Source organism: Sesamum indicum, linkage group LG4 (assembly GCF_026168435.1).
Source record: "Sesamum indicum cultivar Baizhima isolate 11 linkage group LG4, ASM2616843v1, whole genome shotgun sequence".
NCBI classification, from domain to species: Eukaryota; Viridiplantae; Streptophyta; class Magnoliopsida; order Lamiales; family Pedaliaceae; genus Sesamum; species Sesamum indicum.
The window spans coordinates 4,273,213-4,291,000 of NC_142660.1; the positions used below are offsets into that span (position 1 = coordinate 4,273,213).

At 35.8% G+C, this 17,788-nt stretch overlaps 1 protein-coding gene across 1 annotated transcript; it reads right to left on the reverse strand.

The window, feature by feature from the left end:
- Positions 1-2,902: 2,902 nt before the first annotated feature.
- Positions 2,903-4,443, reverse strand: LOC148788281 (uncharacterized). Its single transcript, XM_088879965.1, has 6 exons — positions 4,363-4,443; positions 4,129-4,233; positions 3,904-4,039; positions 3,609-3,804; positions 3,488-3,524; positions 2,903-3,442 (listed from the first exon to the last, which is right to left on the reverse strand). Exons 1-6 carry the CDS (start codon positions 4,441-4,443, stop codon positions 2,903-2,905), a joined length of 1,095 nt encoding a protein of 364 aa, XP_088736091.1.
- Positions 4,444-17,788: the final 13,345 nt, after the last annotated feature.

Genomic DNA, 17,788 nt, shown 5'->3' on the forward strand with positions numbered 1-17,788 from the left:
ATTTCATCCTTTATTTATACATTTAGCATTTTTAATCCATCAATTAGTGAAATTTAAAAATTATCAAACAATGCTAATATTGAAGGGAAATTAATTCTATCTTGTAAATTTCTGGGTGAATCTACTGTTTTTATATATATATGTATGTATGTATATTGAAATGATAATTATATGATAATATCAATATCTTACTAAATTGATCGCCAATGCATCAGTTAGACAATATATCGATATTCAATTCATATATGAATATAATAAAGAATAATATTGAAATAGATTATAATAAACTCATATAAAGTGAGTCAATTACTCACATATCTGATGGGATCTGAAACCATCACCCTACACTTGTTCATGAAGCGTATAAGTGATAGATTAAGTTTAAAAGTTAGTCAAAAATTGAAATTTTGACATGATTTTGGCTATAATGAGATTTTAGGAGGATTTTTCTGGGACAAATTGCATGAAATCAATCAAACAATAAAGGATTTTAAGCAGTAAATTGCATAAAATTGGTTGAGTCTTGCAATATATAAGAGTTATATTGATACTAGAAAGTGTAATAAAAGTATCATAATACAATCATAAAATGAGGACATAAACTTTATCATATCAACAGCACAGAATTAATAAATAATTTTAAAATTTCAAAGTTTGATTTTATAAAATACAATGAAAAGAAAAAAAAAATGAACACAAGGTAACGCAAAAATGAAAGTATTAACTTTAGTGTCTAAAGAAATCTCAAGACAAAATTACTTGACAAATCAATAAATTAAGATTAATAACACACGAGTGTATATAATAATGAAAACTAAAATGCACGCAACCTACTGTAAATAGAATTGCAAATGAACAAATTATTCTTTATAAAAAAAATAGCAAAATACTTCCCTATATTTTTTAAAATGAAGTAATTTATCTTTTCAAACTGGAATGTAAACATTGCTCTATTTAAAAAAAAAGATGGTTTGTATTGGGCTTGTAATGGTTTGTATCTTGGGCTTGATAAAAGATGACTGTGTCTTTAATTTGGTTATTATATGTCTTGAGAAGTGTAGTCAGAATTTAATTAATTGCATTAATTAAATTTGGGCTTAGCAGCTTGGATTGTTAACTAGGGCTTTAGTATTATTGACTTCCTTTTTCTAGTTTTATTGCTTGTCTTGTTGCCTAGTACTAACTTTATTTTTGCTAGCAATATATATTCCAACCGCTTTTTCCCTCAAAAAAAGTTGGGGCATAGCACAATTTAATTTGTTTGATTAATTATATTAATTATATTAATTAAATATTGGACTCGAACATTAATCTATTTAATTATAATAAATAAATTTATTCGACTCCTATTGGGTCTTAAAATTAATTAGGTCAATTATAAAAATCAGATGGACCTTTGCTAGGCTGGAATTGATTTAGTTGTTGAATTAAACCAAACTCGATCCGCCTAAATAAAGTCCTAGCCGATTTTGAGAGTGACTAGGTCAAAAGAGGAGTTGAGACGACTCCTCTACAGACCCCACTCGGCCGTGATGACGTATACCAAGTGTATTACTTTTCCCAACATCTCTCATCTCAGTGTTTTGAAAAATTAGCTTTTTCTTTCTACTCTACATCTCTCACAATCCATCCACTACTCTCTCTTCCCTTCTCCATCAAGTTCTTCTTGAACAAGTTTCAAGAAAAAGCTAATTAAATCTGATTCAATAATTTGAGAGTGAGAATCGAATCCATTTTGTTCAATAAAAATCATTTCTACTGCCAGATCTTAAGTCATCTAACAGTGGTATTGAAAATTATGCTTCCGACGTGTGATATGGATGAAGGAAGAGGAGGTCTAAGTTGATCTTTGCGTGAATGCAGATCCGGAGAAGGAACAACGAGCAAAGCAGATTCGGACAAAATCTAAATGGTATAATTTCATGGTTTGCATTTTTAATAGTTGTTTCTTTCTACCTTAAGCCACAAAAATCATTTATGCATTTTTTATTTATTATTTGTCTTTTTAAGTATCAAACGCTCAAAAAATCAAGAAGTACGCTCTATTAATTGGATTTTAAATTCAGTTTAATTTCCGCTTTCACTGCTTTCGTTACTTTTCCTTTAATGTAGCCAAAACACGTGTTCTTGTAAAAGGTTTAGACCAAATATATAATCTTTTAGATCTATGTCGGATTTATCTATTATTTTTTTTGATAAATGTAAGTTTCATTAATAAAACAAGATCGTACAGTAAAACAATGCTCAATTGGTGGTTTCTCCCTCGATAGGCCAAGGGATACGCCATAATCTATATAACTCACATGAACTAACAGAACGAGATAAATTAACACTGATAATCCTCTATCTACTATCTTCCAGAATAATGGTGGTTATGATGCTCGGTAGTCGCTCCGTATGCTCAAAGCATCTGAATTCCGTTCCCTCCAAATGAGGTAAATGCAAGCAGCAAGGAGTACACGATAAGTCAAGTTAATGATATGTTTTCCTCTCCATTTCCTTGCAGCCCACTCAACATCCCGTGGCCATTCTCTATTAGGCCATTCAAATTGAACAAGCTGTCGAATCGCTGTCAGGCATCTTCTGGTATAACAACATCGAAAGAATAGATGAGTATATGTCTCTATTGCGCCCAATCACATGATATATAGGCGTCTAAGTATGATAGCCATGGTTTATCAGCTGTGGATAGTTTTTCCAAAAAATCGCAAGTCATAGGATGAAATTATGCCTGGGGATATTCAGAAAACCCGAGAATAGTGAAGACCAACCTGCCTTGGGTCACGGTGGGTCCAATAGCCTGTAAAGAGATGCAACTGTGGGTCCTCCCGTCTCGAATCGCCAAATAATGCGATCTTTCTCGCCATGAATTATTGGCAATGCATGCAAAATCTCCAAACACTTAACGTCCATAATGAGAGGCCAATGCCATTGCCCCTCCATAATGCTCCATAATAACACTACTGAGCTTGTCTGCTGTCCTACGCCCAAGCAGGCGTGGACCCCGTGGGAATCTCTCAATAAGAGGACCAAGGTGATGCAATGGATCATGCCACAGATAAAATGAATTCCCATCACCAATTTGATAGTTCACCATCGATCGAAGCAAGGGGCGTAGTCGAAGGAGTTTCCTCCAGCCCAAAGAACCCCCACTGTTAGTGACCGTCCATACAGATTTATCACGTAGCCACCCGTTAAATAACCATTCTACCCAAATTGATGTTCTATCACATCGAATAACATCACACAGCTTCTTGCTCATTAACGCACGGTTTAAAGTAGCGATGTCCCTTAGGCCCTGACCCCGCTCCGACGCCGGCCTACAGACATCCCTCCATGCTACTTTGGCATATCCACTGGTCGTTGTGCCCTTCCACACAAAAGCTCTCAGACGCTTCTCAATCTCACTTATAACACCTTTAGGTAGGATGAACGTAGAAGCCTAATATATACTTAACGCCATAAGTACAAATTTAATAATCTATACCCTCCCATCATATGATAATCTCATTCCTTCCCAACCTCTAATGCATTGATCAATTTTCAATAATAAAGGCTAGCAGTTTGTTAACGATAATTTAGAGGAAAGTAGAGGAAGTCCCAAGTACCTCTTTGGAAGGTGCCCTTCCTGGAAGTCAAGCATCACTAATAGCTGCTCCCGTATCCCTTGTGCAGATCGAGAAATTATAAGATGGCTCTTATGCACATTAAGCCGGAGATCTGACCAGCAGTCGAATAGGTCCAACCCCTGCTTAAAGACCCCTATAGAGTGCATATTAGCTTTGCGGAGCAACAACAGATCATCTGCAAATCCAAGCTAAAATAATCGAGAAGGCTCACATTTCTAATTAAAGAAAAATGCATGTCTTGATCAATCATCTGCAGAAGAATAAAATGCAGAACCTCCATTACGAGAACGAACAGATATGGCGTTAAAGGGTCCCCATGCCGTAACCCTCTCGATCCCGTAAAGAAACCCTGAGGTTTCCCATTCAACCCGATGGAAAACGAGGGTGTCGTGATGCACTCCTCTATCCACCTAATGAACATAGTCGGGAATACAAACAGGTGTAACACTGCAAGTAGATAATTCCATTCTACCGTGTCTTAAACTTTTTGGATATCCACTTTCAGTGCACATCTAGGAGGTAGGCGTGCTTGATTGTAGCCTGTAAATAGTTCTTGTGCTAATAGTATATTATCTGCAATACTACGACCAGGAATAAAGGCAGCCTGAAAAAGGGCTTATCAACTTATCCAACACATACTCAACTTTTGTACAATAAGTTTCGCAATAATCTTATATAAAATATTACAACACGAAATAGGTCGAAAATCTGTGACCATCATAGGGGCATGTACCTTAGGGATAAGTGCCAGAAGTTTGGTGTTGATTTGCTTCAGCAGTTTTCCCGTGGTAAAGAACTCCAAGATTGCCTTCATAATCTCCAGACCCACGATTGGCCAGGCAGCTTAATTAAAAACCTATGAGAACCCATCAGGTCTATGTGCTTTATCTTCAACAATGTCAAACATTGTCTGTTTGACGTCAACTGCAGTGACGGGTGTAAGGAGCTGAAGTCCTTCCTCCTCATTAAGGACATGTCTAGCCCATGGCCTCAGATATCGGATATCTATCACCTGCCTCCGTCTTTCTCCGCCTAACAGAGCCTAGTAGAACGAGACAAACTCATGAATAACCGCTCCTGGCTCTGAGTAGGTGGTCCCATGTTCATCATTTATTTGCAAGATTCTCTAAGTGGCACGTCGCTGAGCTATCTTGCAAAAGAAGACTCATGAGCATTGATCCCCATCCTTCATCCATTGCATCTTAGCTCGTTGCTGTAACATTATTTATTCCATTTTTTGCCTCCTTGGCGTATACCAAACGACAAAGGTGTTCTAGGAGTAGAAAGAGGTCATTTTGTCTATCAGAGCTAACCAAGATCTATGCTTCCTCAAGGAATCCTTTAGCCACGCGTACATTCTCCAAAAGATCTCCTTTATTGCGCCGTTGCTGTTGGAATACTAGCTCTAAAGCGTTTAGTTTCCGCGTAATCGAGTACATAGGCACTCCAATAATGTTGTGTTGCCAGACATTCTGCACACTGGGATAAAATCTGGTGAAAGAGTAAGGTAATTATCAGATCTGAACGTACCTCCCAGTTGTTGTTGGGCTAGGAGTAATTAGCTGCCAACCATGGCAGTTTCATCTTGTGGCGCTACCAGCACCACAACGACCCTCAGATTCAAATCTGCAGTAGCCCTATTCTCAGAGATCTGCAACGACGATGCCAAGCAAAGAGGATGCTCCGCCGCCTGTTCAGCCGTTAAGCGCACCAAACGGCGAAACAACAACTCCTACGAATTCCTGTCGCTTTCTCCATATTTCACTGTCCAACGCCAGTGGATATCATTCAGTGCACGAACAGATTCGTATCCCCTTTGTCGATTACTCTATTGGCCAAAACAATAAAATCTGCAAACTGAAACTCCATGGCGGACTGATTAATCGCCGGCGCATCTTTCCCGTCCAATTTGTCATCAGTCGCTGCTGCATTGTTGCTGTTTGCCTGCCCTCCATGTTCGTCAACAACATTCCCCAACTCGCCGCCGTCTATCCCCGCCACCATATCATCTTCATCCTCGTCGGCCGTGGCGTCAACCTGAATTCCATGTGAAGAGTGTGTAGTTTTAGATGTAGTAGTGTGTGTAGTTCGCATGCACTCCATTCTGCTTTTAACTTATCTAGTTTTTTTGTAATTTATGATTTTTATGGTTGATCTCATGCTTTATAACTCATCTATTTAACCCTATCAATGCTCATCTCAATTTTTTCATTTTTTATAGTACCTTGATGGTGTGTCTTTTTACGATAGCAGGATTTCAAGAAATTCAAGCGGTAAATCATGTTTTTCCGAGAGAAATCAATAAAAAAACCCATGATTAGTCGGCTCTGACTTCAAAACAACATGTTAGAGGCATATGCCCAACATTTAAGACTTTTGCAGGTTTTTTCACATGATTTATTGTTAACTAAGGGTTTGTTTGGTTCAAATGAGAGAAAAATGAAAGTAAAAAGGGGGAAGGGAAAGAAAAAAATAATAGTTTTTCTTCAAGTTATTTGGTATAATTGGAAGTGGAGTAAATTTCACATACATCTACTTGTTTGGTACTAGAAAAACAGATTGAGAAGAAAAGAATATTTTTTGTAAGTTTACTGAATAACCCTTCTCTTTATTTTTTATTAAGAAAATATGCAAATTAACATTATACTAATATAATTTTAGTATATAAAAAATTTAAAAATCTTACTAATAAAAATATTTATCAAATAAGATTAAGAATATTTTTTATTAATAAAAAGTATTCTGAACCAACGTCCAATAGTAGATCCATGAGTGCTTTGGTTAAGGGTTTTGTATCGGATCCGTTTTGAACCCACCCCGGTCTATTTTTTAAAACTTTTTATTATTTATTTATTCATATCTAATACATTATTAATAGAAAATTATGATGTTATAGGTAAATTTTTAAATAATTTTGCATATATCCAACTCTATATGCAAAATATCAAAAATAAAATAGTTGGATGTAGTATTTGTATTATATAATTTATTTTAGGTAAAAACATTATGTTAGGTTACCTAACTTTACAATAATATTTAGTATTATTATAGAAAAAATTAGTTGAATGTACTATTTGTATTATATAATTAATTTTAGTTAAAACGATGTTAATTGAAATTGGAGATTACTTATCGGTGAAATTAAAAAATTAGATAAATGTTTTGGTTAAATATAAATTAATATTACTTATTGAAAAAATAAAATATTAATCGAATATATTTGTTGTATTATATAATTCATTTTAGACAAAAAAAATCTATGTTAAATTACTAAATTGAAATTGATATTATTTAATTAAATAAATAAAAAATTAAAATCATGCGAAATGGGGTGGGCTTGCGGGACAAGTTTGGCGGGGTTGGGCTTTTAAGGGGATCGGGTGGGGTCGAGGTTTTTCCAGGCGAGGCAGGGTACGGGTTCGGGGTTTACGAAGAGGGGAAGGTCCGGGTCCGGGCAAGGGCAAACCCGCACCAGACTCGCCCGTTGCCAAAACTACTCAGAAGTGAACTCAAAGAGCTTGTCTGTAAGTTTAGGTCCAAAAGCAATGGGAAAAATGAATAACTAACTAACAACCTAACTAACCCCAACCAACTTGAACACCTGTCAAAATTAACAGCTGGACATAAAAACTATATATGCATGAGAAATGTATTTTTCAAATTTAAAAAACATGTTGTATGGATAACGCGTCTTCCTCTTTCTTCAGCCTGGATCCTGGAGATGCTATACTATAGTTGCACTTTCATGGCCATCACCATTATTTCGATCACCGGGGATCAAGCCCTACTTGCACAACAAAGAATCGAAGGTAGCTCCCAAAAGAATTTTGGTAAACATGTAAGCAAGTTGTTTGCAACTTCGAAAAAAAAGAGCAAGGAAGCCCTTCTTTGTAACAATCACGGACAATGTGACCGTCAATGTCCAAGTGCTTGGTTCGTTCATTAGACACCTTGTTGGCCGTGATATGTAAGGCGGTCGGATTATCGCAATGCAAAGGAATGAGCATAAGACAACAGTCCCAAAATCACAAAGGATATAAGAGATCCACTTGAATTCGCAAATAGTAGGCTCCATGTTATGATATTCGGCCTCAGCAGAGGATCGAGAAACTGTACACTACTTCTTCATTTTCCAGGAAACAAGGGCATCTCCAAGAAAAATACAAAACCTAGTCAGTGAACGGTTCAAATCCACACAAGAACGCCAATCCCCAATACAGTAGGTTACAAGATAGGAAGGAAAGAGAAGGTCTTTAGTAGGAGACCCTTTCAAATAGCAAACCACATGCAGCACCGCATGCCAGTGATCCTCACATGAATTTTGGAGGAATTGGCTAAGTTGTTGAACGCCATGTGAAATATCAGGGTGCGTGAAGCCTTAAATAGAGCAAATGCCTCACTAAACGGGGTTAAGGTTTAGGACCATTCAAGTAAGCATCAGTATGAAAATGTAATTTCATGCCCTGCGGCAAAGGAGTAGCGGCTGAAAGTGCCTGCTGAAGCCCACAATCAGTAATAATATCCAAGATATACTTAGACAGCGTAATGGAGGTGCTGTGAGCAGATCCCACAATTTGAAGCCCAAGGAAATTCCTAAATCCTTGATAGTAAAAATATCATCAAGATAGACCTTAACCTGAGAGATCAATTCTTCTGTAGGGACCATAACGAGAAAGTTATCGACATAGACCAAAAGATCAATGCAATCATTAGTCGACACGTTTGATTAAAAGACAATAGTCGTGGGTAGAAGGATGAAAACCAAACAGAGCAGTTGGTTGGAGAAGTCTCGATTCCATTTACCCGAGTCGTACTTCCAAACCATATAATGAGCGTTTTAGGCGGCAAACATGGCCTGGATCAACAACATAACCTTTAAGAGCGGTCATATAAATTTCTTCTTGCAAATGACCGTGAAGAAAGTCGTTATTTATATCAATCTGGTGCACGAGCCATCGAAAGTCTATAACAACGGCCAAGCGAAGTGCACCGTAACAACTTTAGCAATTGGTCAGAAGCTCTTAGTGTAATCAATCTGGGTGTAGCCCTTGGCCACTAGTCGGGCTTTGTACGATCAACAGAATAATCATATTTCCATTTAACTTTAAAACCCAATATCGTCTTGGCCACTAATCGTCTTCTTCCCTTTAGGCCACTAATCGCCTTCTTCCCTTTAGGCAAAGGACCGACGTCCATGTCATTGTTCTTAAAGGCTAGAAGCTTTTGGTTCATAGCATTCACCCATAGGGTACTAATAGAAGCTGGATTATGAGTCCATGGTTCCTGCAAAATAGATAATGATGCCATAAATTTCAAGGATGTAGGGGTAAAGTTTCTGAGAGTTGGTGCAGAGGCACGATCATCTATATGACATACAAAGTCATTAAGTGAAGATAGTTGTTGATGGTCCCTCTATGACCTTCTAGGTTGTGTGTAAGGGATAGTAGTGGAATCAGAATGGGAAGAAGGTAGGAGAGATGGTTTAGGTAGGGATAAATTTATCGGAGGTATGGGGTCAACAGCATTTGCGGCAAGTGGAATCTTTGACAATGGACAGTGTGCAGGAGTAGGATTAACATGAGCAAAAGGAAACACATATTCATGGAATTTAACATCGCGAGACACAAATGTGTGGTAAGATTCGAGATCATAGACTTATATGCTTTCTAACCAGGGTAACCCAGGAAGATACATTTAGAGGCAAGCCTATCAAATTTGGATTTATTGACAATAAAATAAAAACAACTAAATGTTTTAAGGTCTTCATACGAGGTTAGCTTATTGTACTGAATGTGAAATGGTGTTTTACAATTAAGAAGACGAGAGTAGAACTTGTTTATGAGATAAGTAGTTGAAAGAATGGCATCACCCACAAATTTCCTAGGAAGTAAAACCTGAGACATAATACCTCTAGAAGATGCCTATGCTTACGGTCCACTACTCCATTTTGTTGTGGTGTGTACTTCAAACTCTTTTGATGAATGATCCCGGGGATATGAAAGAATTTTGACATTGCTCGTTGAGAAATTCCAGCCATTATCTGATCTCACACACTTTAGTCTCTTGTCAAATTGTGTCAGAACAAGATGCAAAATTTTTGTAAGATATAGAGTCTCGTGTCTTATTAGAAATGTACAAGTTTCTCTACTAAAATAATTAACAATAGTGAGAATAAATTGACACCCAGAGAATGTGTGTTGCTATAAGGTCCCCAAATATCGACATGGATAAGATCAAAGATGAAGTTGGAGCGAATGTTGCTGGAATGAAATGGTAATCTATGAAGTTTAGCTAAGGGACAGATATTATAGATGACATTTTAAGAAGCAGAGACCAGGGTAGTAGAAGAAATATGCGTCATTGAGTTCTTGGACAAATGGCATTGTCCGTTATACCAAACGTCATTATTACATGATATTGCCTAAGATAGGCTGGAGTTACAACTAAAATGAACTAATGAAAGTTTATTAGGTTTATTTCCATCACAAGCGGTAGAATCCAACACATGCGCATCTAGGAGTTGGTGCCAAGCAGGCCAACTTATCCCACAATTTCTTTCATTTGGTATAGTAATTTGTCGTTGACTTATTTCCTTGCACGAGAATCTGATCTCACGTTGTAATTGATAGATTGATGGACCATTGCTCTCTCCATATCGAGCTTCTAATTCCATCCACAAATCCCTTGTTGAACTCACATACATTAATGGCTCAACTATATCCTTTGAAATAGAATTTAGGATCCAAGTTGTCAACATGGAATGAATACGATTCCATTTCTTAAACTCCTCTGAAACTTCGGCAGGTCGGACTAAGCTTCCATTTATATAAATTCCATTTTCATTTTTGCAGCATGAGCTGCTATCCAGGTAGGATGCTCGGATAAATAAAGCTGTAAGTGTTAGAAAATGTGACCTGAAAGCCAATTAGATTGACATACTTGTAATCTATTCTGCCGCTGACTCAATTTTATATAATATTATTCAATGAATAAAATGAGTATTCACTATTAGCATTTCATTTGTTGTGCTCATTACACATTTGTTTGCATTTCTTTCAAACATCACGACAAAGCCCATAGACCACTTTAACAATCGTAAAACAGTTGGACTGCGCATTGGATGGCGGTCATGAAACTAACTATCCAGAGTTGGGTCTAAAATGTTCCAAGTTGAGGACCTCTAGAATGGGCATCAACTGTTCTATGAAGACTTGCACTAAGAGTCGCATTCATTTGATGAATGTCGTGTTTCATTGGCGACATACGTGGGACATCTATGCAATCTTAATGGGTCGATTCGCTAGGTGTCGAATCGATTGAACTGACTCACGGGGATGGTCATATATAAGCTTGTAGGCTTGGTCGGTAGGACTCAAATCCCCGGCTTTGATAGTATAGGAGTAGTCGTCAGACTTGAGGAATTACGCAGTTACGTGCTTGCGATGCCTGTATCTTGGATTTGTGTGAGAGGTGATCGTCCGAAACATGGTCATCATAAGCTTTGTCCAGTACAGTCAAAGCATGTAGCGAGAACGGTGAGTTTGAAGAAGAGGATTCATTCCCTGTCAAAACGTGAAAGAGGTATCTCCTATGCACTTAGAGATGCGTTTACGCTCTATAAAATTGTGGCCATTAATTGATCGAATAGGAAATACATGGTTTCTATATTAAGCAATTTGGCATAACGCGATCTCAAATATTAAGCATAGATGCCTAGTCCAGGATGGGAACCGACACCCAATTCCATGCCCTAAGACTAAGACCGGCAGACGGTAGAAAGAAGGACCCTACCCGTATGGACTCGAGAGTCTAAAAGTTCATATGGATATTCGCCTAGTCTCTAGTGCCATAGACCGTTGCTAGACGGTCACCCATGGTGATGGAATTTCTTGATCAAAGGTTGACGAGAATTACTAACTTAATTAGATTTAACTAATAATAGTGTTTAACACCAGCCCAAAGTCTAGTTGAAAGGTGAACCTGAACAGCCACACACAAATCACTGAGAAGGAACGACGAATTAATTAGAAATTAATTCCATAAGTAATTGAATTATTTATTAATGAGAGGGGTCCATTGGATGGAGGATCCCAAGAATAAATTAATAAGATTATTAATTTATATTGGGCTTGCCCTTATTATTTAATAAGTTAGACTTATTAATTAATAAAAGCTTATTGGACTCATATATTTAATTGAATTAAATATATGATGAAATTAATTAAGTTGGCTTTAATTAAATTGGATTTAATTAAAATTATTGGGCCTTGTATTTTATTTAATAAAATCGGCAAATGCGAAGCCCATAACTAGGTTGGTGGAAAATCTTAAAAAAGAAAATTATTGACTAACAAATTCATTTTTAAAAAGTGTCATGTTAATCATCCTTTGTTCGAAATAAAGGATTTTATTACCTTGTGGATGATAGGATGAACCTAGACACATTCTAATACATCCACTCGGCCGCCCCTCTCCAATACACACATGTTGTTGTTTTTTCAATTTCTTTTCTAGCAAATTGAGTTGAGGGATCCCAAGTCTGGTGCGGTATAGACGTAACTTTAGAGTGCCTCTACGTTGAAGCCTTGCGTGAACAAACCAAATGAAGGAGATTTGAAGTAAATCAAATCAAAGAGATACCTTTTGATTTATGATTTATGTACCTCTTATTTTTTTTTTTCTTTTACCATTCGCCCTATTTAACTTTATTGGCATTGTGATAAACTATATCAATCCTCGGAAACTCCAAGGGTACACCCCTTAGAATTATGGTTTTATTATGTTTCATTTTTATTTACGAATTTCCTTATTACCACTTCCGCTTGCACATTCTTGGGCTGATCCACTCGCATTTTTCCGTGTTTTCAGTAAGAGTCACATCTACCGTTGTTTGGTTTACAATTGCACTTTGATTCACCGGAGCAGTCTGAGTCTCCACAACATTCCCTTCCATTGCCTCTAAACCTCTGGGCGCCATTGAGGAATATAATCGAACATGGTTTGTACATTGATGAGAGAAGTATGCAGAGACCTTCAAAAGAAGGCTCTGATACCATGTTGAAAATTGTAATTGCAGTGAAAAATTTGTTGACGCCACGGAATGTTATGATCAAAATTTTTTGTGTATTGATTGTAGTCAATTATTCTCAGTAGTGAGCTCAAGGAAGCTCGACTTTAAAAATAGGTCCAGAAATAGTGAGGAAAAAGGAATAATCAACTAAGAACCTAATTAACCCCAACTCAAGATGCACAATAGGCCAGGCTTGGCTCACCTAACCCAAGACCGAATTGAACCAATTAGAAAGGGGGTTGGTTTGGCCTATACCTGCTTTGGACCATGCTGGTCCTTGGTCAGTCCCAGGAATCAATACTTGGGACCAGCCCAACCCAGTGGCTCGAAACAACCTGGCCTTGGACCGGGTTTGTTGGGCCTTTTTTTTAAAAAGATTATATATTCTTAACTCTTATTTTTCTATATATAAATTTTTATGTGATTTAATTTATTATTTATTTATTTCATAAAGATAATTATAAATTTAAGTAATTCCATACAAGTACACTTCAATATCATAAAAAAATAAAACAAACACATGCGTACCTAATGCGGGATTGGTTTGGGCTTGGTTCGGGCCTCAATCGGGCCGATCCATCAATTGAACTTGGGTTGAAAAATAGACACAATTGGGGCACACTTAGAGCTCCTAGACTGCCCTAAGACCAGCCACGAATAGTAGCGGGCCGGTCCTAGGGTGGACTTTCTTAGGCTGGTTCATGTCAGTCTTGAACTGATCCAGCCCACCATGCACCGTGAACCCTAACAAACTTGGACACCTGTCAAACTTAACAATTAACAGCTGGACACAGAAAAAATACATATGCATAAGAAAGTGCATTTTCACTTATAAAAGAGTGTTGTATGGATAACGTGTCTTCCTTTTTCTTGAGCCTGGATTCCAAAGATGCTGGACTGCCGCTGCAATTTCATGGCCATCACCATTATTTCCAACGAAACAGGATACAACTACACATGCCAAGCTATTACTTCTTTCTTTTTTCTCCTTTTGATTACAATGAGAACGTAAATGACTTGATAGAGTGTTTTGTTTTGGATTGTTAGTCGAAATAGAAGCTATGATTTCACAGTAATTAGTTGAATGCTGCTAAATTTATGGATCGTACAAATTTAGTTGTTCAATCCAATCTAAGATAGATATTTGGTGGTTCGACATACTCAAAGAACTAGGAGCCGTTGTTTTTCTATAGATTCTATTTTCAATTTTTTGAAACTAACAGGGTAATACGAATGATTAATGAAGAATGATGTAGTTCGATGTTCTATTTTTTGTAGTACGTGCAATATTTTCTAAAATATGATGCACCTGTTGAAATGCTAACTTTGATTGAAAAACTTGAATCTGTTAAAATATGATTAAGCAGTAAATTGTATAAAATTGGTCAACTCCTGCTATATATAACACAAAAGAGTAATAATGTTAATAGAAAGAGTAATACAATTATCATAATACAATCATAAAGTGAGGACATAACCTTTATCATATTAATAATATGAAATTAATAAATAATTTTAACATTTCAAATAATACAGAGTACAACCAGGAGCCACCAAATTCCATTAAATTTAAAACAATCCAACAAAATACTATAGTAACCACCCGCCCATGCACTTAATTACAAACCTTTACTCCACCATCTCTCAATTGCACCACAAATCTCTTCCTATTCAGCTTTTCATTCACATGGGAACCTCCTACTACCCTTCATTTATCTTGTTCTCTGTACCTGACCCGTTTAATGGCACCACCTGTAAAATTAGCGGTGAAAGGTACATAGAACCACAATGCAGCCGTGAAAGATTTGCAGCTGGGGATTCATCCATCCAACAACTTATAGATCGGCAATTTGTCAGTAAAAGTGATAGATTCTAAGTTAAAATCTCCATTTGCCTCTCATGGAGAAGTGATCGGCATTAACTTATTCCCCTCTCATCATTAAGCCTTTGTCCACTTTAAAGAAATCAAGGGTGCAAAGATGGTGAGGCAGGGCTGCAAGGCTACATTCTTCACAAGAAGCCTCTAATTATTAACTTCGTAAACAGGTTGGTGATTATTAATTTTTTTATTTCATGATTTCTCTATTATTTTTTGTTAGTGTAAATACTGTTTTGGAAGGCTTCAATATATTATGTGTTCTGTAATTTCCCTGCATTCCATGTCTGAAATGACATATAAACTTCTTTAAAAGGAATGTCGCACATCAAATGAGCTTTTTAAGCATCAATAATGAAAAACACACACAAAATATTTATAAATATTTGTGGACCAAGCCGAATATTTAGTTATCAAGCAATTCAGGATTAAGATCTTGTTACCTTTAGATAACAAGGTTGATTAATTGCATCATTTTGATTTGAATATTATGAAGGCTCTATTGAATTTTTTTATCCTATAATAAGAGATATTTGCATTTTGGACCTTCAAAAAGTGAAAGTTATAATTTGATCTGTTATTTTAGTAAATTTGCGATAGCTAACACATTTTGAAAGAAATTTCCAAATTTGACCGAAATTAGCACGGGTGTAAATTTGAGGATATTGGTTGACTGAATGTTTACAAGTTAGTCATGAATTCGAAATTTGACATGATGTTGGCTATAATATGAGACTTTAGGAGGATTTTTCATGGACAAGTTGCATCAAATCAATAAAACAATGAAGAATATTTAAGCAGTAAATTGTAAAAATTTGGGCGACTCCTGTACTATATAACAAAAAAGAGTAACAATGATAATAGAAAGAGTAATAAAATTATCATAATACATTCATAAAAGTGAAGACATACACTTTATCATATCAATAACATGGAATTAATAAATCATTTTTAAGATTTCAAAGCTTGATGTTATAAAATATAATGATAAGAAAAAAAAATAAAGACTAAGCAATGCAAAAATGAAAGCATTAACTTTAGAGTTAAAATTGCTTGAAAAATCAACATATTAAAATTAGAAACACAAAAATTCTTATTGTAAATAATATATAGGTCCAATTTAGAATTTTAATTTAATTTTGGATGAATAACAGAGTACAACAAAGAGCCACCAAATGCCATTAAATTCAAACAAATCTAACAAAAGACTGCAGTAACCAACCCCCATACACTTCAAAACCTCACACCACCACATCCCCATTGCACATAAATCTATTTCTATTCAACTATTCATTCACATCAAAACCTCCGATGACCCATCATTTATCTTGTTCTCTGTACTTGACCTGTTTAATGGCACCACCTATAAAATCAGCGGTGGAAGACAGATAATACCATGATGCGGCTGTCAAAGATTTGCAGCGGGAGATTCATCCATCCAACAACTTGTGGATCGGCAATTTGTCACAAAAGAAACAGATCTTGAGTTAAAATCTTTATTTGCTGCTCATAAAGAAGAGATCAGCATTAACTCATTCCCCTTTCATCACTATGACTTTGTCCACTTTAAAGAAATCGAGGGCATGAAGTTGGCGAGCCAAGGTCTGCAAGGCCACATTCTTCACAAGAAGCCTCTAATGGTTAACTTCACTAAGTTAAGTAGGTAATTTCTTGATTATTTTATTTTCCGATTTCTCTACTTTTTTTTATTCTTTGATTAGTGTTCATACAGCTTTTGAAGGCTATTTTTTGTCCAACAATTTTGCTACTTTCCATGTTTGAATGGCTCATAGACTTTTTTAAAAAGAATGTCCCATATCAAATGAGATTATTATGCACTAATATCAGAAAACATACACAAAATGTTTAAAAATATTTGTGGACTAATTTGAATGTATAGTTATAAAAAATTTGATAATAAGATCGTGTTGTTACGTTTAGATAATAAGGTTGATTAATGGCATCATTTTGATTTGAACATTATAAAGGCTTTATTGATATTTGTCGTTATTGAACCTTCAAAAAGCGAAACTTACAATTTGATATATTGTCTTAGTGAATTTTATATTTACTAACACATTTTGATAAAAAATTTTGAATTTGTTAGAAATTGGCACATGCAAGTCATGTGCTGATTTGAATTTGAGGATATCGTCGACCAAAAGTTAGGACGTTAGTCAGGAATTCGACATTTGATATGATGTTGACTATAATAAGAGATTTTAAGAGGATTTTTTAGGGGCGTAAATTTGAGGATATGATATGATGTATAAAAATGATCGACTTCTGCAATATATAACCAAAAATAGTACTAATAATAATAGAAAGAGTAATAAAATTATCATAACACAATCATAAAGTGAGGACAAAAACTTTATCATGTCATTAGCATGGTTTGTTTTTATAAAATATAGTGATAAGAAAAAAATTGAATACTAAATAATGCAAAAATGAAAGAATTAACTTTGGTATCAAAAGAAATTCCAAGACAAATTTTCTTGTAAAATCAACAAATTTAGATTAGAAACACAACAATGTTTTTAATAAGTAACATATAGGACCAATTTTAGAATTTTAATTTAATTCACAGTGAAAGTTATGATATTTTTAAATATTTACAAAACCTCACTCCACCACCTCCGCGTTGCACACTAATCTCTTTTTATTTCGCTTTTCAGTCACATCAAAACCTCCGACGACCTATCATTTATCTTGTTCTCTGTACATGACTCATTTAATGGCATCACGTATAAAATCAACGGCTAGAGCTACACAGAACCATGATGCACAGTCAAAGATTCTCAGAGGGTGATTCATCCATCCAACAACTTGTGGACCGGCATTTTGTCACCAAAAGTGACAGATTGTGAGTTTAAATTTCTGTTTGTTGCTTAGGGAGAAGTGATCTGCATTAGATCATTCCCCTTCCATCTCTGCGCCTTTGTGTACTTTAAAGAAATTGAGGACACGAAGTTGGCGAGGCAGGGTCTGCAAGGCCACGTTCTTCATGGGAAGCCTTTAATGATTAACTTCGCTAAATCGATTAGTAATTTATTAGTTTTCTTATTTTTTTATTTTCTAATTTTTTTTTCAACTTCCATGTCTGAAACGACAAATTAATTTATTTAAAATAAATGTTGCATATCAAGTGAAAATTATTAAGCACTAATATCTAAAAACACAAAGGGAATGTTTACAAATATTTGTGGACCG

What these genes read in the sequence shown, in the direction of transcription:
- LOC148788281 (XM_088879965.1), bottom strand. Translation starts at nt 4,443, where the DNA reads ATGAAGGCAATCTTGGAGTTCTTTACCACGGGAAAACTGCTGAAGCAA. An exon ending in CTCCTAGATGTGCACTGAAA is followed by an intron (nt 4,040 to 4,128) that starts GTGGATATCCAA and finishes TATGTTCATTAG; the next exon opens with GTGGATAGAGGAGTGCATCA. An exon ending in TGTTCGTTCTCGTAATGGAG is followed by an intron (nt 3,805 to 3,903) that starts GTTCTGCATTTT and finishes TTGGATTTGCAG; the next exon opens with ATGATCTGTTGTTGCTCCGC.